Raw genomic sequence first — 25,740 nt, 5'->3', positions numbered from 1 at the left:
ACAGATGCTGCTATCTGAACATCAGGAAATACTTTATTACTGTGAGGGTGACTGAGCACTGCCGCAGATTGAACAGAGGGGCTATGGACTCTCCATCCTTGGAGATATTCAAAAGCCATTTGTACATGCTTCCATGAAACTGGCTCAGGGTGTTCTGGCTTGAACAGGGGGATGGGACAAAATGACCTTCAGAGGTCGCTTCCAATCTCAACCATTCTGTGACTGTTACTGTGAGGACTTGCTCATATAAATGATAAAATTATATATTACTGAAAAACACTTTAAAATAAACTTTTATTATGCAATGAGATAGTATACAATGGCATTTCCATAGAAGCAAATTTAAAGAAAAAAGTAATGTCATAATATTACCCACTAGGTGTAAGTCATTACCACATGTACTGAATATATTTTCTGATTTTTCAGAGTATAAACCACAAACAATTAATAAAAGGCTGTTTAAACTTATAAAAATGCTATCACTACCCTGGCAATTACATTTTCATAATCTCTGAGGGTTTATGATCCTGGGATATTTTCCTGTACAAAACAGATTTTAAGTTCAGTCATAACTGCATATTATGAATCAGTTATTTGTATCTCTGTGTACAGCTAAAAACCCCATATTTTTCTTATCTCATTTTTGTGTGTTTGCTATGTTGTTTCTCTGTAATTTAGCTTTTTTAACAAATCCAGATGTATTCCGTTTTTCTTCATAAATAGTAAATTCACTTTCAGATGAAATATCAAAGTACCCTCCGCTGCCTATAAGAGAACTTCACATATGTCAAAATTGGAAGTTTGCAGTATGATTTTAAAAACTAAATAAATATCTTTTCAATATTTTCTAACTTTTGGTCATGTGGTGACACTCTATATTGCCATGTTCTGGTTCAGTCCTTTTAATGTAACATAATGCATCAGAGTAATTCCCAGTTCATATTCAGATTAATTCCTAGTCTGTCCTTTCTCCCATATCTTTTTGTTAATTATATCCCGATACATCAATATTCAGCATCAATTAACTCCAGCTTTCATGATGACTGGTATGTCTAAATAAATAGCACTCTATTTACTCCTGGTTTAAAGGAAGACTTTCTTGGAATTATTTGGAAAAGAGCCTATATTTATCTAAACATGTCCTTTATTAAAACTCTTTTCTGTTTAGATGCCCACAAAAAATATGAAGGCAGTTACTGAGAACTCTAAGAAGATAAGCAATGTGGCCTCGTTGGTTTCTTTTGGTGGCTGGTATCTATATAATATTGATTGTGGAGTTAAGATTTGGGAAATCTCTTCATTCTGAATATATGCTGTACACCACACAACAAAACACTGTCTGTCATTGCTTCACCTTTGTGTAATTAATAAAAAACAATATTAAAGCTCATCACTATTGTAGGCCTCACAGTGACTTTTTGAGTCTGACATTCATATATTCTACATGTCATGCTCTTCATCATTCTTCTTTTTGCCCAAGAAGTGAAAAATGGCATGTGGGCTTTTTGAAATTGTTCCATTACTTTAAATTTCTGGGCTTTGTTTTTACTTTTTTATTCCACAAATACACCAGAGAAGTCCATTGATATCTGCAGTCTGAGGAAATATTTATTGTTTGTATTTTCAGTACATTATTAATTGGTTTTACCTTCACTGGATGTTTTTAAATAGTTTCCCCATTCTGTAATAGGTGTGGATAGTATATCCTCCATGCTGTCAAGTAAAACAAATCTTGAAGGAAAGTACTTGAAGTTATGTGAAAGCCAATCCTTTTTGACACAAGTAAGTTTTAGAAGACTTAATCCCTTATACAAATCAAGTCTAGAACAGCTGACGGACACCCTAACACATTATGAAGATTAAACCTGTTTACAGGAAGCAGCAAGATCAAGGCTGCTCCATGAGAGGAATCACAAACTAGAATCCAAGTTTAACCTCAGTGCAATGTTGCCTTCACTAAGCAAAGCACAGTTCTGAAGCATCTACACAGGGAAGTCAGAACCAGTGTCTGGTAACAGGGTCCCTGACAAGCCCCAGACAGCACAAGCAATGGATCAGATCCAGGACCCAGCTAGGGAAACAAGTTAGAAACAGAGGGAGACAGAACCAGAGACAAATCTGTAATGTACATACAAACAATCCATCCAAAAAGAAAAAAAACCTAAAATCCTACAAGATCACTCTTGAGACAGGCAGGGAGGCAGGATTAGAAATTAAAACATCTACAGAATAGTTCAGGGCAGATCAGGGTACCCACAGTTGAACTCATTGACAATGGGCAGGGTCTGTAGGAAGCACCTTGGTGGGTCTGCTGCAGACAATTTGGGTATGTTAGTGCTCTCAGGGCTCTGATAGCTGCTTTATAGGAATTGCCTGAAGCAGGGTCATCTGGAAAACACGTAATCACTCATTTTGCTGACAAAGGAAGGCAATCAGGTTCATTTTTTTTCCACACCCATTTTGCATTTGAAATACCTGCTTCAATTTCCATTCATACAGTTCATATCTTGATAGGACTAGGCCATCCCAGAAGCACAGCTCATGTCTGCTCCCACACTTCCACCACACATCAAGGCTGGGCTGGGTTTGCAGCTCAGGGCATTGGGTAGTGCAACCTTTTCAGGGGCTCTGGCTGGCTTTTTCTGCTAGGGAAGATTGATTTATTGCTGGCATATTGTGCCAGAGCAGATTGTCAAATGTACAATGTAATCCCATGGACATAGATGAACTGGGTTCAGGGTAGTTTACATTTGAAGAGTCACAGACTTTCTCTGAGCTAAAACTCTTTCATGGAAGCTAAAAGGATGGAGTGGTTGGACACATCATATAAATTTTCAATCTGTAATAGGTGTTCACAGAAAGGATTACTCTATATGAGGTAAATAAAGATTAGATTTGTTTTGGATTTTTAACTACTGCAATATCTTACAAAGAAAAGACCTCAAAGTAAATTTAAAAATGAGCAAGTGTGTAGAACAACAAAGTTGAGAAAAAGAACTGTCTGTCAAGTTCACTAAAGCCTCACCTGGACTGTCTGTCTTTCTTTTTCATAACTGCATTTTCTGCAAAGTCAGCAGAAGCATGACTCAGCTTAATGCATCTCTTATCTAACAGAATAGTTTATGTTGCTTAGCAAGCAACAAAATTTCACAATTCATTACCAGGTACATGACTGGAATGCTTTGCAATTATACACATTTTATAAAATGGTGGACAGTAAGACAGATGTGAAGACAATCCTCAAATACACTGTTAATATTTTGGCTACTTCTTAGACTTCTTAAAACCTTTATGATTTGCTTTTTTTCTTTTTTTTTTAATAGTACTTCATTAAGATTACATTAAGCAGAATTCTAAATCATTTGCTTTTCATCTGATCTTGGAATAGAAAGATTAATTTTATTTCTTGAATATCTCAAGTAAGGAGTTTTAATTCAAAAAATATTCTTGCACATCCTTTTCTTCATTGTGGTCATTCTGTGTACCTTTACATTGTCAAACTTGATGTTTCATTTTGCCTATAAAACAAGAGTTAGTATAAACAGTATTTTATGAAAGTTTGTATTTTGATCTTTTTGCGTGTGTTTTGTGATTCAGACAGAAATGTTATAGTGGTGGTGGCACTCAATAAGAGATACTTTAAATATAATGTGTATAACTTTAAGAAAATAGGCTCTCAAATTATTTCAGTTTTATTCTAACTTCTGAATGAATTTTAGATATTTATTATAATCTCTGAATATTATATTTGAGTGTAGCAGTGTGTGGCAGCAGTGCTGATTGTGATCCAGGGAGGCCACAATGGCGACAGGGAAAGCAGGCGGGACAAGTCTCTGTTGTTTAGCAGGGGAGTCCATTTTATTCCCCCCTGCCCCTCCCCGTGCCAGGGGGAGCAGAGGGCAGAGGCCCGGGAGCCTGAGCAAAGCCCAGAGAGCCCAGAGCCGAGAGCAGAGAGAGCCGAGAGAGAGGAAGCAGACCCAGGGCTGTGGGGTTTTATCAGGTGTCCCATGGGAGGAGTTTTAAGATGAGAATACAGCCTCCTCGGAACAAAGAGGCACCACATTTGAGAACAATTTGAAATTGAATTTATTTCAAGATCAAAAAACCCCTCAATTTTGTGGATATTTTACAAAATCTAACAATAGTTTGATAAGTTCAGATAAAGTGCAGTTAATGTCTAAGTTAAGCAGAAAAAAGACATCCAAATTTTGAAAGGTTCAAACTTTCAATCTGGTAATTTTACAGAGTTGCACTTCTGAAGGTACAGAATATTCAATGAGACTTCATCCATTAGACTCATGAAACTTAATTTTTTTTTTTGTCGTCTTTCATCTGCAGTTATATTTACCTGAGAACTTCAAAGTCCCTACTTTTGCTAAAATAGCATGTCTATTTTAAAGAGAGTAAGTGATATTAGTAACACTGGAGGATGATGAAATATCTTTGCTATTTTTTTTAGTATTCACCTTCTCAGGTCCTTATGTTCTTATCAACACCTTTGTGCTCCTGCAGAATAATGTGTTGTGTATCATCAATGTGCCAGTAGAAAATGTTGCTGTTAAAGATCAGGCAATACAATTTGCAAGTGACAGACTTTCCTGTAATTATCTGTCATATATTTGAGAACACCGCAATTTTATACAGCATAAAATATTCTATAGACATAATAGAAGTATAGTTGGCTCATGGTAATTTTTAACATTCTCTCTGTACTTCAGAATTGGTGATATGATGCCTTTCAAATTTATAGGAACTCAGACCTAAAGCTATGATTTATTAAATAGCTAATTAAATATTATGTTTTACTAGTAATTATGTTTGGAATGTGTTGTATTAATTTTAACCTTAAAAGCATAAACAAAAAAAATTATATTAACATACTTTGATGCTGGAAGTAATTTGTAGCCAATTAAGAATTTTTATCTGACTTTCAAAGGTTCTCATCATACATTTCAAATATGTTGTTGAGAGGAGGTGCATACTGAAAACAAAAAAGGCTTCTCTGTATCTGTCCAGCTTTTTTCACATCTCAAATACTCAGAAAATACAGTCTCACAGTAGCTTCATAGATTCTTTGATTCTCTCTGAAATATTTTTAAATACTGCCCACATATTACCTTTGTACTCTGAGAACATGAATTCCTAAATTCCCTCTTGCATGTTATCTTAGATATCATCAGTATATGATGATGATCTCATTCTATTATTTCCTTTGAAACTGCATTTGCTTTAACCTGTAACAGTTTGAGGGAGGTGGAAGAATCTGTTTCAAGGAGTTTTTTCTAGTTCATGCTTCAGCTTGCCCATGGCTTGTGGCCAGGTAATTTATTTCTGCAGGAAACTGTGCTATTTGCACTCTCTCCACCTGCCTATCCAGAGAAAGAGAACAGATGCCAATGCATTTTTATTTATCTCCCTCAAAAGAGATAAATAATAATCCCACCATAATCAGGGATCTGAACTGGAAAGAAAAAGGAATGGAAAATACCAGAAGTAGATCAGCAAGGTTGCATATAGTGCCATTACCTTATCAGCACTTCAAAGAAAATTCTTTAAAAAATTAACTTGGAATTAATTTATATGTTGGGCAGTCCTTGCTGTAATGCTCACTGGTGCCATGGCATATGTTAGACAGCACTCAGCAGCTGCTCTTAGCAGAATGCTTTTTAGTTTATTGAGTTACCTGAACTCTCCCTGGACTATGCTTTTTCTCCCCCTTTTCATCCATATATCTTTAAATCTTATGGAAAATGCAGGGCATGTTTAGAGGCAGAAAAAAAAAAAAAAAACAAAAACAATAGGAGCCCTTCTATCACAAGTTTATGTGTGGAAAAGAATCTTGGTGCTTCATTTTTCCAAAGAAGACCTTTTGTATCTAGTAGATACAGGTTTTGAGAGCCAAGAGTCCTGGTTCATATGATTCTATGAGAGGGTCTGTAGGTGGGCTGCAGAGAAGAGACCAAATTATTTTCACCATAGAAAGAATTCAGAGGAATATCAGCATTTGGTTTCTTTTTATCTTCTGCTGTAAGATACACAGAAAGCCCAGCATGCTTTCCATACTGCTGAATGTGATTTACATTCATACTCCTATGGCTGGACATAGTGGGTTTACCCTGGCTGGACACCTGGCACTCACCAAATCCTCTCTATCACTCCTCTCTGCAACTGGACAGGGGAGGGAGGATATAACAAAGAGTTCATGGGTTGAGACAAGGAGAGATCACTCACTAAATACCATTACAGACAAAACAGACTAGTATTAGAGATATTAACTGAATTTATTGCTAATAAAATCAGAGCAGGATAAGTAAAATAAGACCTTTAAAAACCCCTTCCCTCACCCATCGCTCCTTCCCAGCTCTATCTGCTCCCTGCACAGGGAGACAGGGAGTAGGGGTTATGGTCAGTTTATCATCTGTGGCTTCTCTCACTGCTCAGGAAGAGGAGTCCTTTCCATGCTCCCTCACGGGATCCTTCCAAGAGGAAATAGTTCTCCATTAATTTTTCCAACATGAGTCCATCACACGGGAAATAGTTTTTCGCAAACTACTTCAGCATGGGTCATTCTTCCGTGGCGTGCAGTCCTTGAAGGACAGGCTGCTCCAGCATGGAACAGCACATGATGACAAGTCATACCAGGAACCCTGCTCGTCCTCTGTCCACAGGTCTGCAGGTCCCTGCCAGGAGTCTGTTCCAGCATGGACCTCCCACAGGTTCATAGCTTCCTTTCAGGCACTACCTGCTCTGGCATGGATCTTCTCCAAGGGCTGCAGGGGCACAGCTCCCTCACCATGAACTGCACCACGGGCTTCACAAGAATCTCAGCTCTGGTGCCCAGAGCACCTCCGGCTCCTCCTGCACTGACCATGGAACTGTTCCATTCACATATTCTCACTCAGCTGTTCTCTCACTGCTGTTTCACCTACACAAGAACTTTTTTTCCTTCTTAAATGTCTTATCATAGAGGTGTTACCACCATCTCTGATTGGTCCAGCCAGCCTTTGCCAGCAGCATGTCCATCTTGGACTTTGCTAATATTGGCTTTCTTGGACATGGAGGAAGATTCTGGCACTTTCCCACAGAAGCCACGCCTGTGCTCCTCCTTCTACCAAAATCTGGCCACATAAACCCAATACATTGGAAATAGCTTTTCCTGTTACATATCAAAGCAACTGCTTTTGTAGATTACAAATCTACATTTCACTATACTTTCTAGATTTGCTCTTAATTATTTCATACCCTTTTATCTGAATTTTGCCTCATTAAATGTTCTTTAGTGATTTGATTTTACTCCTCCTGTGTCCAATATTACAGAACTGACAACTTGCTGTAGAACACAGGCTGAACAGTTCTATTGCACACAAATGTCTGTAAATTAGTGTTGGCCTGATTTGCATAGTCAATTATACTTCACAATTCTGTTTCAAAGGTGTCAGAAAGCAAAATGAAAGAAAATTATTGAAAAAACTGGACAAAAATTGCTTGAATGCTGTAGATTTGTATACTAGGGGAAAAAAAGTGTCAGGATTATGTATAACCTCAGTAGGAAAGCTTTCTATTTTCCTGATTGTAACGCTTCCAACTTTGTCTGTCAAAATGGACTGCCCTGTAACCAAGAAGCAGAAAAATTCATGACACACAGGGAGTCTATCAGTAGTCCTGTGTACATGGTGTACCATGGTCAGTGGGGTCACCACATAGACTGTGACAATCCCATAGACTTTTTTCATTGCAAATATATCTCTATGATTTGAACATGTCAGCATATTTGTCCTATTTTATTTTTAATTCAAATTTTCAGGAGAAACATGTTCTGTTCGCATCAATGAGTGTCAAGACAAACCCTGTTGGAATGGAGGAACCTGTGAAGAGGACATAAGTGGCTTCAAATGCAATTGCCCCTTTGGTAAGCATTTGTACTTTTTATATAATTCCTACATTGGCACAATATGACACACTACTTGCTACTCAAGTGCTATAAAGCCTTATATAATACAAACATTCTGCTTGTATTTTGAAATGTACAGAGCTAGTTATTTAGACTAAGAAAAAGAATGTTTTTTCCCTAATTTGTCATAAGAATATCTTATAAATTATAGATTAGTTAGATAAAAAAAGTACTTACAGTACTGGAACATACTGGGAAAGAATTATGACAGAACTTAAGATTTTAAATTATTTAGTGTATATATGTATAGACACCTTACAGCAACACATTCATTCAAACAATATAGGGTTTAGGCAGCAAAATGTTGAAATTTAGCAAACATAAAAACCCCCATCTTTCAAATCCTATTCCACTGGCCAAATTACTAATTCCCAAAGGAACTGAACATTGCTCTAAAGTCTGTTTGACCTCAATCTGGTTGCCTGATCTTTGTCGTATCTGCAATATCCTGATGTATCCAAGGTATTGTGTAAGGCTGGAAGATATGCTAGAGGATACAAAGGACATCCAAGATGCATCAGGCCAGGTGGCAAATGAACTAAGAATAACACAAAAAGACCAATCAAAATTAGGGAGAAAGATATAGGGTACTAAAGATTTTGCTTTGCTTATTATATATATATATATGTATTGTTTAATTTGAGATTTTACATGTTATTTTGTGTTTTCTAAGATAACGTAGAAAAGGGTGGCTTAGAAATTCCTAACCTTAGAAATTGCTTTAACCAAAGGAGCCTAGAGTATTGATTTTGCAACTTGTAAGTTCATTGAAAAATATGGATGATAAATTACTGATAAATTCTAAAATGGTTTTTGTTTTTATGTGTGCATTTATAAGCTCATTGTTACTATGGAAAATAAGGTCAAGAAAACAAATTTTATAAGGTTATGGACTAAAAAGTATGTATAGTACTGTGGTGTTTTTAAGATAAACTGATGGTGATCAGTACAGTCTGGAAACGTCAGAGTACTGAAATACAGGTCTCCAATGAACCCTCTCAAACTGAACAACTTATTTTAAGGGAACTTTAATGTATTTAATAACATAAGGTCCTTAAATGCCTTAAGGTTGGTATCAGCTGAGTTGGGAACTGAAGACAATACTGAGTTGTATCTTCAAAGATAAGGTGATACTTTCAAGTTTATTGCTTCACTGAGACAAATGTAAGCCTGCCAGGTGTTTCACTGAATAAAGGCTGTAGCAAAACATTAACACAAACATTATTTCCTTTGTTCTTCTGAGATGGAGATTATCACATTCAATGCACCACTTTGCTATCATGTGTTTGATTCTTGTTGGTGTTCACCGAAACTTTTATCTACAGTGGATTTTACACAGAAGCATGCTGCACCTCTTTCTTTCCACAGATCTAAAAGGAGATCTCTTTCATACAGCAGAATGCATGTCAGTAACAGGAAAACAAAATGGTTGTGGCATTGTATTAGTAATCATCTGTGCCTCTTTCTTTAAAGAGAAACTTTGCAAAGGTTTCCTTACCCAATTAATTTTTGTAATAATTCCCAGTGTGTTTGTGTCATCTGGAACAATGAAGTTTATGTAATGGACATATGCACTAAAATTATGAGCTTCATTCTAGTGACTGTAAAAAAGTGCTATGTATAGCAGTGGTTCTTCATCATCATCAGTCAAATGATCAAAAAAACCTCGTAGTGAACCCGGGGTCATCTGCAGAAATGATCAGTTATTTCTGAAAAGAGTTAAGACTTGCTGTCATTTGCAGCTACATTATTAATATGGTAGCAAACTGAATTAGAGAAGGGGAAAATTGTATACTGATATGAATACCTAACAATGAGCTAAAAAGAGGAGAATTTTAATCTAAATGTGATACACATTCTATTTGTGTCCTTGGCTAAATTAATTAATATCCCTGTTCATATTCTCTAGGTGAAGGTGCAGATAAACAAATGTAACCATCTTTCAAATACATTGCTGTGATTAAATAATGTCTGTAAATTGCCTGAAATCACAAGTTACTGGATATTTTTACTGCTGGATCAGTTCTAACAAGAGTATCCCATCAAAAGATAACACAGCTGACTTGAGTTAATTTTTAAGTGAAAAAATGAAAATTTATCCCCCATACTTTTGTTGACAGCCAGTGCCCTACTGGATTTTTGGATAAAAAAAAAAATTTGCTTCTCAGAGGAACTGTAGTTGTTGGCTTTTTAGCAACTAAATAATAGTGAGTAAATAAAAAATAAAAATATTTAATAAATCATATGTATTCAATTGCAATAGACAAGGGAACACAGAGGATTTGGATACTCCCTAATGATTAAGTTCTTGTAACTGAAAAAACTTGTATCTGTATCTGTCTGACTAGACCAATGACATTTTTATTCATTAGGTGCATAGCTGTTTTCTTTGCACTTTTCTGCTTTGCCTCTGTTGTCTAAAACAGTATCTGCACCTTATTTTAGATGTATAATGATATCTTCTCAAATTTGACCTTTCAATATCAAATGTGTTACAAACAATGAACATAAAAATCTTTCCTCTGTCTTCAGTGGAGGTTCTGTTTCTTATTTAATTTAGATTATTATTTTATGAGTAATAGTAACTATTTTATTAGATACATCTTAAGATAACTTAGTTGGGCAAGAAATATGTCAATGTTTCTGCCATGTCAAAAAGTGAGCAGCACTGTTTTTTACCTTTTACTAAAAATTCAGGGGTAACCACAGTTAGGAGTTACATACATTAAAAGGGTAATCACAGTTAGGAGTGTATACATTAAAATTCATTGAATATTTTTCTCTTCAAATTATGGTATAACAGTGTTGTTATTTATTTGAATATAAAAAAGCATAAGTACTCTTAAAGTACAATTTAGAAGGAAAGGAAAAAAATTTCTTTTTAGTTTTTCTTTCATAAACATTAATGCTAAGCTAAGACAGATGTGGAGCTTTGCATTAGCAATGGGTGAAGACAGTTTAACTAATGATCTTGACATGGCTTATTAAAGAAGAGATGCTGTATTATAGTAAATATAGAATAAACCTATATGTTTTGAAAGGAAATAGAGTTTTTTAATCTTTTATCTTATAGAATTTCCATGCAAAGTGAATGTAAGACTAGCACTTTTTATTATAAAGGTATATATTTTTCCAAAATCTCAGCTGGTTACACATGGTATGCAGTGCTACATCTGGAAAATGAGAGCCTGGCCCATTGAGAACATGAACATGAAAAATATAAGGCTGAATTCTTCACAGTACTGTGTGCTGTAAATATGTGGTTATATATGAAGAAAGCAAGCTGATTAGCCTGATTAATAAATAAGGTTGATTAGCTCAACAAGAATGTTATGGTAAAACTTAGGTTGCTTCTGATAATAAGTAGGATCTTTCAGATCCTGTGTCTTTATATAGTAGAGAGTTTAAGAAATGCAAAGCAGCTAGCATATTGCCATTGGGGGGAGTTAAGAGAATTAAATTATCAGAGAAGATTCGTAATCTGATAAAACTGCTTTTGATTGAGACTTGTGGTCCTCCAATTTTATTTTATTTAAAGAGCTTAAAGTGGGAAAAGCACACAGAATGTGCAAATTGACCTATGCTATACTAAGGCAACAATCAATTGAACATATTTATGTCTGTATGAACTTTCCAAGACAATTTTTTTCTTCTAGAGAGTTAGCTAGATCTACCCCAAATGCTTCTGTAGCCTACACAGTCTATTAAAATGACACAAAATTTGAAATTTTTTGTTTAAGTTTTCAAAGTTATATATAGAGTTCATTCATCCTTGAGAAGCACAGTTGTTTTGCCTTGTCAGTAAATTAGAACTTTAGATATTTAACAAATCTAAAATATACACATTTAAATGTATGAGCTCATTTAATGAAAATATATCTTATGCTTTATTACTTACTTTCAAGTAGTTCAATTTCTTAATATGTGGACAATTTGAATACTCAAACTGTTATTTTTATATGACAAATCCCCTTTCAGCAGCTTAAAAAATAATCCATTAAAATTCTCTGTAATACAGCTGAGACATTTCTTAGAAATTATTCCAGTAGTCCATCCTGCTGTTGATAAGATATTGTCACTAAATAGGATGAAATGAGGTCATTTAATCATACAGATCATTAATTCACATAAATGTTTCTCAGCTTTGCTGGAAACCTGAAATAACTAGAGTAAAATTTTAAAAGTAGATAACTAGACAAAATAATTTCCTTGTAAGCAATTTGGGTTGATGTTGAGGTTTTTCTTTTTTTGTTTTTGGAGTTTTTTTTGGGGTGGAGGGTTTTTTGTTGTTCTTGTTCTTTTTTAGTTGGCTTGTTTTTTTGGGGTTATTTTTTGTTTTTTTTTTTTTTCCTTTTGGTTTGTTTTTCTTATTTCCCTGTACTATGTTCTAATTTTATTAACACAACATAGGAAGCCAGTACATCAAAAGGTATAGATTACTTTCAGTAATGGACTCTTCAGGGTGTACTTTTGTGGATTTTTGTGACAGAGCATGATCTTTATTTTTGCACCTCAGGATAAGAGGCAGTAATATACAGATAGATCAAATAGAATCAGACAATATCTTTAGATATTACATGAAATCATTACCTAAGTCCTTTTCTCTCTTAGTAAAAGACATGCATGGCTTTCAGGTGAATATCTTCTGAAACTGTTTTTCAGAAAAGTAATTGTATAATAATATAGCTTGGGTGACCTGTTACTGCTATATACTGATGACCATGTACAGGAGATTTTACAAGCATTATTTCTGAACTTTAGGCAGGTCAGGTCTAGTGTAATATGTTTTATCTTTTGCTTTGTTCCTCACTATCCTGCTCTAGGTTTAATTTTCTCCATGTTGAGTTTATTTTTCCCATAATTCTCTCTAGTAAGTGATTTTACTGTCTTTATCTCAACCAATGAGATCTTTCATCTAATTTTCTCTCCTCATCCTGCTAACAAGAAGGAATAAGAAAGCAGATAGCTGGGTAATGGTCTGGAAGCCATCCAGGGTGAATCCACCACACACTCACAAGCATCAATGCTGTGAATCAGCAGATTTAAGAAACAGAAAAGTTAAAATAAGGACCTTCGTTATTTTAGCATCCTCTAGTCTGTCTTGCAACAAAGGATGAAGTTTGTAGGAAGAAAGTTCTAAAATATTTAAATGCAGGTTATTCATTGATACAAGTAACATAAGAAAATTTTTATAAAATTCTTGAAATATGGGGAAAGCACTGTGACAATAAGTCCTATAAGCAGGATGAAAGGGCCCTAAATAAACCTTCTGCTCAGTACTGTGGTAGAGTCAAATGCTGCACCTATAGCAGCTTTGTCTGGAAGGTGACACTGGAAAAGCAAGATATTCCAAGGAGTCTGAAACCTGTGTTCCAACACAGCAAGGCATATTGTGTTGTTAAATAATACCATCTGTTTTTTTCGTCAATTTTATTGGAAGAAACTCCAGCCTCTTTCCTTGGAGTAGAGTAAACCTCCAGTCAGTACCAAAAATACTGAGGAAAATGGTAGGCACTCTCTCTTGCCATCACTTGCTGTCCCCGTGTGATCTTTATCATTAGAAACATAAGGACTGATCAGTATTGATTAATATGTATTCTGAATTCAGTGCAATAAAAATGCAGCTAAATACCATCTTCAGTAATGGAGGCAATGGCCAAGGAAATTTAAGTGATGATATATATGCAGCTACTATTTGATACTTGATTTAATATGTGATGTTGGAACTAATATGGTGTTGGCTCAATATAGAGTGAATGTAATTCTCCACAAAATGTAACAGAAATTTGAAGGGCAGATAACTGATGAGAAAGTCCTAAAGGACCTGTGTTGTGCTCCAACCTTGGTTAAGATTAATGTGTCCAGAAAATATTTTACCTATCAGTGAACCAGAATGTTTAGCAGGGAAAAAAGTATCCATAGAGACTCTTAGATAAGATCTTGTTCCAAGAAATAATGTACAGTTTCAAGTCCATGGATTCATTCCCTGTATGTTTTATTGCCTTGAAGTTTCTTTGTACATTCTTCTTCTTTGCGGCTCATTCTTCAGATTGTTTTTATTAGTCCCTGATGGTTTTTTTCATTTTGGCTATTTTATTGCTCATTGGAACACTATTAATTCTTTGGGTTTGCTTTCAAATTTGTTTTATATTGCTTCCTTCAGGTGGTTTTATGAAGATGTATGACATGTTACCCTTTCCATTCTCCTTCCTTTGGTATTTCACCTTTTTTTTCTCTATGAAAACAAATATTTAGACACTTGTATTTGTTGCAGGTATGTTTAAAGATTAATTAAATTTCTGTTTCTTACAAACAGGTTAGTTAGCAAGAATTTTTTTTGTCACTGAATACTTATATTCCTTTTCTGATTAACCTGCTACTTGTTTATTTTACTTATTTAATTTTAAACTTCTCTTGTTTTTAAATTACTTTTATAGATGGGTTTTGTTAATTGAAATTTTCAGTTCACCTGTTTTATTCATGTAGGATAAATATTTTAAGTGTTTCAAAATTGGTGAGATTGTTTCTACAGGTTTACTTCTTCCTTTAGTTCACTTGAAGCAAAATATTGTGTAGAGTCATAATAGCCTTTTATGGAGGGAATGACTCACTCTTTTACTCACCTTTCCTTTTAGTCTTTCAGCTAGATGAGAGTAGGAGTAAACTGAAAATTTTCATTTTTGTGTGTTTCAGTGTACATGAATATGCCATTAGTCTTTTCTTTACATCTGATAAGTTCTTAACCTAATACCTTATTCTGAAAAAAATAAAATCATTGATGACTTCAGGAAGATTCATTTATTAAAATAACATAAATAAACATCAGTAGGTGAATAAAATTCTAGCAACAAAAAGATTTCTAACCCAGCTGTTTCCATGACAACCTCCCTTCTTAGGTTTCAAAAAACATTTCTGCATTACTCCTGTGCTACTTTTCATTTCTGTTGTATGTTATTTAAATTGATAAATGTTTCCATTTTATTCATATAGAATATTGGATGAAACATGTGACAGAAAGTATTGATCTATGTGTATTACAATAGTGTCATGACGCCTGATTTATATTAGGAGCACTTATATAACATGCTTTCTTCATGTTGTTTTCATTGTCAGTGTTAATATGATCTAGGGAGTTCAATGGGTTTTGCTTTGTTTGTTTGTTTGAAGGGCAATCCTTGTTGTTGCAAACAAAATAGGAAATAGTTGGATATATCATGGTTTAATTTTCCTATTTTGTATAGAAAACATTAATACAGATGAGATGAACATTTTGCTAGAGGTACCAGTCTTTTGTATCAGAGTTTAAACTGGAAGACCTTGAATTCAGAAAACAACGTTTTAGCCAGCAAAAGATTGAGATGAGATGAGATGAGATGAGATGAGATGAGATGAATACTCTGATTTACTCTGTGACTAAAGACACTGCAGTAAAGGTGGACAGAGATTTCCTTAGCATTATTCTGATGTCATTTTTTCATCTTTACAAATGAATTTTGAAGTTTTTTTTTAATTGGCATAATTTTCTTCCACATTCTTCTCATTATATCTTTAAGATTCTTAAAACAGTTCCTCTATTTTTATAAAGTGCAATGTTATGCTTTAATTCACTGTCTGGACCTAAAAAGAACAAGTGGAAAATACATATATATTATAACTAAATGGGAATCATCAAGAAAATAACACAAAGGATGATATGTGTAGCAGGATGATAAGGGCAGAATTGCAGTCTGTACAAACAGTGAAAATTAGCTATAATAAGGCACAATTAAAAAGTTCAATAAAATGAAACCTCACAAAACCTACCATATAATTTTACTATGTTCAACATAATTGGTATCCTTTTTAGAGGATAACTCAGGACTGAAATTGTGATGCTGCTGCCCAAATTGAAGCACACTGATTGAGACAAATGGCACCCTATCTGCATATGTTATGACCTCAGCAATTAAAAATAAAAAAATAATTAATAGCATTAATACTCCAGACACCTTGTAGTCTAGCTTGCCCACACTATTAATCTGTTGTTACATCCAACCTCCATAGGCAGTCGTCAAATCAAGTACTCAGTCCAAACAGAACCAGAAAGTTCTCGCAGCTACGCCTTACTTTTCTCGGACCCGGTCAGTCCTTGAGTGCCCGGCTTGGGCGTCTCAGCTTTTCGTCGGGGCCGGGGCTCGCCGCAGTTCCCGGGCGCTTTTGCTGCCACGTTCTGGGGTGGGCTGTTGGCTGCGCTTCGCCATCGGTGCGAGGGAAGAAACAAAGAGGCAGGGAATTCGTCCAAATCCATCCGCGTGGCGGCTGGATGCTTTATTGGCTGCGAGAGCTGCGGTGGAAAAGCTGCAGCCCGCTCCCAGATTCACATGGACGCAAATGGCCTCAAGCATGCCGAGGAGTGGGATCAAATAGGGGAGGGACAGGGCAGATGGGGATCCCTCCTGCCCAATGAGTACAGACATCGTGGTGATGACGTGTACTACAGCGACCAATGGGAACACGGCAGGGGAGGACACAGGGCTTTGGGGTGAGTGGGACCGCGAGAACGGGGAGACGGGCACGGAAACCACACTAGGGGAAAACCCGGGGGATGCACGAGGGTAAAGAGAACTGGAAAACTAACAAAGAAAAAACCCATAATTTGAACCCAAACCCAGGGTACAACAGTTCTGAGACCAGATTCACAGTTTGCTTTAAAAACAATAAAGCAGTGCTGATGTAATTAGCAATAACATAAAGGTCACCAGTGATCAATTTTGCATAACTGTTTCTTAAGAAAGCAACACCTGCACAACTCAGTGGAGTTTACTACAGCATTATGTATCAAATGTAGCCTTACCCATGATCCTAGTTATGATCAAATTTAATGGTGACCTACATGGCTAAGTCGGGATCAGTCGGAATCCCTTTCCAAGGTTAATTGATTCTTCAACAATATATTTTCATTTTCTCTAATTCTAGAATATTATGTCAATTACTCTTCTGTATGTCTTTTCTTACATATGGCCTATACACTTGGGACAACCTGTTCATCTATGCACCCTGTGACTGGGTATGTTTTTTTTTTTGGTGCAGATATTTTTATAAACCTAGTATCTGCACAGAATCACAGACTGGTTTGGATTGGAAGAGACCTTAAACATCCTCTTATTCCAGCACTCCTGCAGAGACACCTCCCACTGGACTAAATTTTTTAACCCAACCTGGCCTTGAACACTTCCAGGGATGAGGTATTCACACCTTCTCCAGAAAACCTCCTCCGGTGCCTCACCACCCTTACAGTAAAGACTCTCTCCCTAATATTTAAACTAAATCTGCCCTCTTTCAGTTTGAAACCATTGCCCCTTTGTCACTATCTACCCATAGAAAAAATCCCTCTCCCTTGCTTTCATAAAACCCCCTTTAGGTACTAGAATCTATCCCCATCTTGTCGTCTCACTACATACCCTCGTACCCCAAAGTTCTTTTCTGTCCTTTCTGTCATGTTCTTGCAAACCTTGCCAAACCTCTGCCAAACCTCTTCCCAGATTGTATTTGTGTTTGGGATTGCCCTGTCCAAGGTATAGAACCTTGCATTTTATATTTTTCAACTACGTCTCAAACCTGCCAAGGTCCCTCTGGATGTCATCCCTAACCTGCAGCATCTCAACTGCACCACATAGATTGCTGTAGTCAGCAAAGCTGCCCGCGAGTGCACTAAATTCCATTCTCCTAGGGCCTCAAAGATGTTAAACATTGTTAAACAGTTCAAATAGTCACCCCTGAGAAATGCTATTTGTCACTGATCTCAACTTGGACATTGAGCCATTGACTGCATCTTACTGACATTTTTATTAAATAAGTTCAATATAAACTTTCTTGCTTGCATGTATAGTTTCAGTTTCATCTTTGCAGATTTCTTATGATACCTAGAAATTCAATTTACATATCAATGATAAAACCACATTAGGATAAACAAAAACTCATAATAATACCACTTAAATATACATATAATATCTCTGTAGATGCCTATTATTAATATATATTTATGACTGTTCATGTAAGTGATCAAAATTACTTATGGAAATTTATTTGATTTAACAAACAAATTATAGATTGATAGAAGAGATCTGTTTGTACTTTCTCAGGGAAATATTTCAATAGAAAATTCACTGACTTTTATCCTTTCTATATGTGATTAATTTTTCTCATCAAGAAATTTTATGAAATGTTTCTTTAACTAAATTCCATGTAAATTTACTTATTTAACCTATGCAACATTTTCTTTTGTCTTCTTTATTTTCTTTAATTGAATGAGAAATATATTCTCATTTACCTGAATGTGGTTGTTAAGCCATGCTGTACTTCATGGGAATATGTCATCACTCTGTATCATTTCTATGCCTTCTTTTCCATTTATTATACTCCTGTATGTTAGTGCAGCTTTGCCAAATGTGTTTTACTTCTTTAGTGTTTATAAATTGATATTAATAAAAGGGCTGGGAAAAGACACTTGCCCTTATAGAAAAGAGATACCCTTGCAGACAAACTTTGAATGACAAATTTAACACTGATGAGCATTGTCACACAATGAAATAATAATCCATTGTGGTTAGCCGTGCAGAAGACCTGTATGAAGTTCTAGTCTGCCTTCATAATTAGGCATGGTTATTCTCTCCAGTCTATTTTGCATAAACTGTGGTTAGACAGGAAACTGAATATCTGGTTACTCTTTCTACTTACTAGGCAGGAATGCAGCCCAAAACCAATCTGCAAGACCTCCTTGAGAGGATTCAGCAGCTTTCTTCCTTAAGCTTGTAACTCAGACTGTGCCAGCTGTGTCAGCTGGAGTTTCAGAGAATAAAAAGCATGCTTTGACAGCTGGATGGGGAGTCTGTACATCAACCAGGAGAGAAATAGAGCATAGTACAGATTGCACATAATTCCAAGAGAATTATTCAGCTTTGCTAACTGGGATTTAGCTAAACTTTAGTTGAACTTCTTGGTCAAATTCAAGTTTCTTTTTTTCAAGCAAGTTCATTTAGCTTCCTCTTCATTAAATTAACTTCCTTGTCATCCATAAAAAAAACTTTACTCTTTTTGAAGTTTTTTTTTTTGTTTTGGCTGATATGGAGTTAATGTTCCTCATAGCACCTCATATAATGCAGTGTTTTGGATTTGTGACAAAATAAATGTTGACATTATACCAATATTTCTTGCTAAGTAGTGTTTGCACAGCAAGGACTTTTCTGTTTCTCACCCTGCCCTGCTGGCAAGTAGGCTGGGGATGCACAAGGAGTTGGGAGAGGCCATAGCTGGACTGCTGAGCCCAACTAACCACAGGGATATCCCATACCATATAACATCATTCTCAGCATATAAAAATGAGGAAAGAAGGATGTGAGGGACGTTTGTCTTCCCAAGTCACTGTTGGGCATGATGGAGCTCTGCTTTCCTAGAGATGGCTGAGCAACTGACTGCTGATGTAAAGCAGTGGATAAATTCCTTGTTTTTCTTTGCTGCATGCACAGCTTTTATTTCCCCATTAAACTGTCTTTTTCCAAACCCATGAGTTTTTCTTACTTTTGTTCTTCCAATTCTCTCTCATCCCACTGTGGGGTACTGAGTGAGCAGCTGTGTTGGATTCAGCTGCCCACTGGCATTAACTAAACACATTACCATATTTTTTCCTCCTAGTTTTCATTCCATAAAATAAGATGCAATTATATTCTAAAGATTAATAAAGGCATTACTATATCAACATTTTTGTGAAACAGATTTGTTGCATATTCTGGTACGTTTTGAGATAAATTTAGCTCTGCCACTGTAGAGCTGCAGTAGCGTTCCAGTAGCACAAGAAATCCCACCAGTCATTTTCTTTCTTCAGGTATATATAGGAAATTATCAGTGAGTAATTCTCTTGTCCACCCACCTACATCTTTCTAATAATTTTTTTTTTTTTTTTTACTTCAAATATACAGTCCTTCAACACAAATTATCTTCTCAAGATGTATATCAACATCTTCTCTGATGTCAAGGTATATGCAGTAGAATGACATGTTTGGGTGATTCTATACCACATGAGCTGTACAGAAAGACAACTGCCTTCATCCTCCATGACTTGTTATCTTCTTTGAATTGCACTTTTCTGGCATATTACAATGCAAACTCATATCTAATTTGCCACCCATGGCCATCCACATACTCTACTACAAGAGAGAGTGCTACATACTCTACTACAAGAGAGAAACTCTTTTGAAGTTTCTCCACATTATGACATTGAATACTCATTTCATTCCCATGGACTTTTGCTGTAATAAAAGAATTTTAAGTATTCTTCAAAGTGCAAAGAAGATTACCTTTATCCACTGCTGTGGTAAATGTATATAGCCATAGCTATGAACTGAACACTGAGAGTTTAGCATCACTAGTTACACTTAACTTTTTCTTGAACCTTTTTTCTCCACTTATTCTAATGTAACTGAGTAAACTGAACACAGCATCATAAACTTATTGTTTTAACATTGTTTTAATGCAGCACGGTTTGCATTGGAAAGGATCTTAAAGATCATCTAGTTTAAAACCCCACTGCCATGGGCAGGGACACCTCTCATTAGACCAACTTGCTCAACTCCCTATCAAGTCTAGAATTGACCACTCCCAGGGATGGGACATACCTCAACCTTTCTGAATAAACTGTTCCAGTTCTTCAGCACTCTTGCAGTGGAGAATTTCTTCCCAACGTCTCATCTAAACCTGCCCCTTTCAGTTTAGAACCATTGCCCTTTGTCCTGTCACTATCCTCCTGTATAAAAAATCCCTCCCCCTCCTTTTAATAAGCCCCTTTAAGGTACTGGAAGGTCACAATGATGTGTCCCCAGAGCCTTCTCTTCTCCAATCTGAACAGCCCTTACTGTTTCAGCCTGTCTTCAGAGGAGAGGTGGTCTGGTCATTTTCGTGGCTCTTCTCTGGACCCATTCTAAAAAGTCTTTCTTTTCTTGAGCAGCCCAGACTTGGATGCAGTAATGCAGGTGGGAGCCTCAAGAGGAAAAAGTAGAGGGGTAGAATACCCTTCCTTGGCCTATTGTCCATTCCGATTTTGAATCAGCTTTTGGGGTTTGTTTACAGGTCTTTCGGGCTTTTTTTATGGTTGGCCTTCAGGCTCTGAATGCACACTGTGGCTTTTGTACAGATTTTCATCCACAGGGATCCAAAAGAGGGCTAGATCAACTATATGATGTTCATATTTGCTGTAAATAGTAATGGTTGGTAGCACAAATCACATTCTTAGCTGTAATTTATTCAAATTTTCTTTTTCTCCCTCTTATCTCTGAGCTAGTAGTTTTTGGTTTTGTGGTTTTTTTGGGGTTTTTTAAGAACATACGTTGAAAAGGTGTATTTTAGGAATAGTTTTCTCTTTCCCCTTTTTCGCTTGGGACGGATAACATAAGTTATCACTGAGAGCTGAAAGAGTGACAGTGTTGTAGATGTCGGTGAACCCAATGGGAAGAATGATGATGTCTGACTTATTTCAGAAGGCTGAATGATTTCTTTATTATAATTATGCTATGATAAATTAATATACTATATAAAAGAGGATACTAAAAGCTACATGCTACTCTCTCTAACTATCATATCTCACTCCCCTCACCACTCGTGACCCTGTTCTCCAGAGTCCAGACACAGGTGGATCCGATTGGCCATCAGGCCCAAACAATCCACTGTGATCCAACCAGGCATTCGCTCTAGGTAAACAATCTCCAAACACATTCCACAAGAGAAAAACAAGGAGCAGAAATAGAAATTGTTTTCTCTTTCACTTCTCTCTGTGCACCTTTATAAAAATCCTGAGAGAGAGAGAAATGTGCTTGCCACATGACAGTGGTAATTGCATATTTAGGTATTGTGATTTCCTTTCCATAGAATCAATTTTTCTACATTTAAAGTAACATGTTCAATTTTAGCCACCTTAAAACAAAAATCTATTGTAAATTCTCCACTGTGATACAAAGGGAGAGCTAATGACAGCTTTTCAGTCATTAGAAGCATCAGAACACAACTTTACCATCTGTGGAGTAGAGAGAAAATGAACTTTTAGACCTGTGACTTTTTTGAATTTGAAATTATTCACTGAATTTAATGAGATTTTGCATGCAAAAAGCTTTATTACATAAACTTAAACTTAAACTCACAAAGTTTATTTTTAAAGGTATCAAGATAAATATAATAAACTCTTTAAATGCTTAAAATATAATTTCTTAGTCTCCATTTTCTAATTTTAATTATATGAAAAATTTATAACAAGGACAGAACTTTTTGACAAGTTAAAAAGTATAGATTTTTGCATATATTCTAGCATATGAAATATTATCTGGCTTTAGAATGAGAAATTAATACTCAAGACTTTCAAAAAATAATGAGGCAATATTTCATTAAAAGTTTTATTCTAATTTAGAGAAAAAAATAGAAAAATCATACATTTCAGGAAGATTTATACCTGTTATAAAAGATAGGCTATTACTTGTATTAAGTTGAATACACCAGTTATCTTGTTGCCTTTTATAAAGGCAGATGGTTCTGAGAACATCACAAGGAATATCAGGAAAAAGTGCCAATGTCTATAATGTCACTATCATTTATGAAAGTGTATTGATCAGATAATTGCACTTGCTAGCTGTGCATGTGATGAATTAAATAATTATTTATTCTACTTAATGAAATCCTGAGAAATAATTAGTTACCCTAAATGTCTTCTAATTATTCATTTTCTACAAAATAATTAATGCATTTCAGATCACCAAAAGAACAGTCATTACCAACCAAACTTGATTACTCAGTGAAATGCATGTGAGATTCCTACCTTTAAGGTAGGAATCAAGTAAAAGTAGTGGAAAGAATATCAGTGAGTTAACTAGATTTCAACCATCAAGTTGAAACTGATGTTTAGAGTCTTTTATTCTTTATATCTACAATACTATGAGGTTTAGGAGATTTTCAAATTAGTATTGCAAATGTCAGAAAGGTCCTACCAGCTTTTCACTTCTATACTCTGAGACACTCAAAACCTATTTAAAAGTATGCTTTTCTAAAGCATTGTACAAAAAGAATAGTCCATAAGAAATAACGCAGATTATAACTACTCTGCAAAATGTGCTTGCTTCCTACTTCCTGTCCCCCTTGCCCTGCCAAAAACACCTCAACAATCCCTAGTAATATTATAAGGGAATTTCTGACATAAGACCAAGAAACACAGTCATGCTCCCAAGTCCTGGAATTTTTTTATATTGTAGCTAACTGCTTTTATTGAAATATTTATTTTGGAAAAATACAGTAACTGTTCAAAAATTAGGTGTAGCTACCAAGTGGCATCTTACTAGAAAGGCCTCAGAGAGATAAGTTGAAATCTTGACTCTGGTGAAACATTATGGATTTTACTGGTTATTTACAGTGAATCATGCATTTTCCAAGATGAATGTAGCTTTGAAAAAGAGAATATTTTATGAAGTGCTAGCTTTAGAACCACTGGACAAATATCAGAGTGTTTAAATGTTGTCTTGGCTGTCAAACTGGGTTCAGTTCATCTGTATTTTCCTGAGGAGAAAAAGAACAAGAATCTTCTAATAGAAAAAATTGTTTTAGAAGAAAAATGTCTTATAACCAAAACTAAAACAAATAAACAAAAAACAACAATAATAAAAAAGTGGTGTTGCCATGGTGCTTCATTTTATTTATTTCATAACTTACTATCTCTGATTGTATTTCAATGCTAAATTATAATCTTTATGTTTTGTGAGATATGTGTTGCATCTTCTGAGTCTCACAGCTACATCTAAAAGTCATCTGAAGTCAAACTTTCTCAATAAGTTAGGCTGTTTTGCTGAAATGATTGAGTGTTAAAATTCAAATGCTAGCCTTGACAAAACGACAGAAGCAAATGGCAACTGTGTATTGTCAAAATGCGAGTGAGCAATTGGCTGGACAAACAGTGCAGAACAAGGGAGAGGTCTGAGGAAAGCAACAAGAATGTGAATAATATGTTTAAAGCCTGGGGTATGGATCTGACTGAAGTGGTGTTGCCTCAAGAAACCTCAGAGAGCTGGGTTGGAGAATCCATATAACTGTACAGCCATCAGCAGATAGAGATGGCCAGGCTAAAGCATGCTAACACTGAAAACACATTCAACCGGGAAAGGTACTAGACCTAGGTAGTAAAAACAATAACTTTCCTCAAGAGGAGAAAAGAACATGAGGGCAGCATCTCTCTGTGTTTTCCTGGACCCTGAGCAGCTCCAGCGCCTAGAGCAGTGCCACCTCCCTCCGGGACCCGGGATCGCCGTGTGTTTCCAGACTCAGCTCTGTGCTGCAGTCCGGGCCAGGGTTGCCAGCGGATTCTCGCCACTGCGAGCGAGAGACACCAGTAAAGAGTGAAGGAACGTCTGCCTTTCCCACACTTGCAAGGCTGAAAGTCCTTTATTGCTGCGGGGAGCTGTGCTGAGGCACCGCGACCAGGTCCCAGCTTGCGCGTGAGGAAACACGGCCTCGGGCACTCCGAAGCACGGGATTATATCGGGGAGAGAGCGAGGAGAGCAGGGGCCCTGCCGCCCAATGAGGGCAGGCGTCGTGGCGATGACGTGGACCACGGCACCCAACGGGGACACGGCCGGGGCGGACCCCGGGCTCTGGGGCGGACAGGGGATGGGAATTTAGAGTGAGGGGCACTGAACCCTCCGGGCAGTACGGGGATGGTCACGGGAGCGGCTCCAACAGCCAGGGACCCGGAGTGAACAGCCGCGGGGAGGGGAAAGGGAACAGACACAGGGGGTGCACGGGGGTACACAGAACACGGCTAGCTAACAGATCAGAGCCCCTAACCTAAACCCCAAACCACGATGCAATACATGAGAGGAAAGTAATCATAAAAATAGGCTGCAAAATATTTTTATTAAATATGTAAGACTACAAGCCAGAAAACGTTGTGTTAGGGTTTCTCTGCAGTAAGGGAAAGGTAGCATGCGGGTGGCTATGCTGACTAGATGCAGGTCAAAATTTGTATTAGCAGGAAAAATAACTGACCTTATCAGTTGAAATCAGTTAAATCTTACATAGTTTGCATCTTGCAGATAGAACTGTTTCTATTTCTGTAGTCTTGTTGCCTCAGAATACCTGTTCTGATTCCCTCTAAATGATCTGTCTTGTCACTCAGTTTTACTGATAGATCTGAGAAAAAAAAAGCTTTATTGTCATTCAAGTGATGGTTCCTCATATATATATCTAAATATATATCAATTGCACATAATAGTTTTAATAAATATAGCTTATAAACTAAACAATCATTACAATAAATTATAATAGAGGTGCATGTTCTGTGCAAAATAGAAAAAAATGAAATGCAATGAAGAAAACCATTTAATTCCTCCAAACATTTCTGGTTTTAGTTGCATATTTTGGTACCTATTCTTATTAAGATGACTTGAAAATCAATTTATTTTGCATCTACTTTATGGTGTCCTGCATGTTAACAGGTGGATCAAGCTGTTAACTAGCCATGATGAAAAAGTTAAAATAACATACTAATGTGTGGTACACACATTTTTGAAATGACAGTTTATGTATTCAAAATGCTAAGGATATTAATCAAAATTATTTTATGCTATTAGGGAATTTTGTTCTTTTAGCCGAATTCAAATGATTACTTAATCACAGTGTATAATTGCCACCATGTTTAGTAGTCCATCGCTCACAAATTATATTAATATTCACGCAATTCAACTACAATTTGAAAATATGGAATGTAACTTAAAGAGTTGGTTGCCTGG

General features: G+C 36.2%; 1 protein-coding gene across 1 annotated transcript in view; it reads left to right on the top strand.

Moving 5' to 3' along the window:
• Window positions 1-25,740, top strand: part of EYS (eyes shut homolog) — an 809,794-nt gene that overhangs the window by 187,463 nt on the left and 596,591 nt on the right. Inside the window, exon 12 of the mRNA XM_068183727.1 lies at window positions 7,805-7,909. Within this exon, the coding sequence (XP_068039828.1) occupies window positions 7,805-7,909 (105 nt within the window). The remainder of the gene's footprint in view (window positions 1-7,804; window positions 7,910-25,740) is intronic.

This window comes from Anomalospiza imberbis, chromosome 3 (genome assembly GCF_031753505.1).
Source record: "Anomalospiza imberbis isolate Cuckoo-Finch-1a 21T00152 chromosome 3, ASM3175350v1, whole genome shotgun sequence".
In the NCBI taxonomy this organism is placed as follows: Eukaryota; Metazoa; Chordata; class Aves; order Passeriformes; family Viduidae; genus Anomalospiza; species Anomalospiza imberbis.
This window is presented reverse-complemented; position numbering and strand designations above follow the sequence as displayed.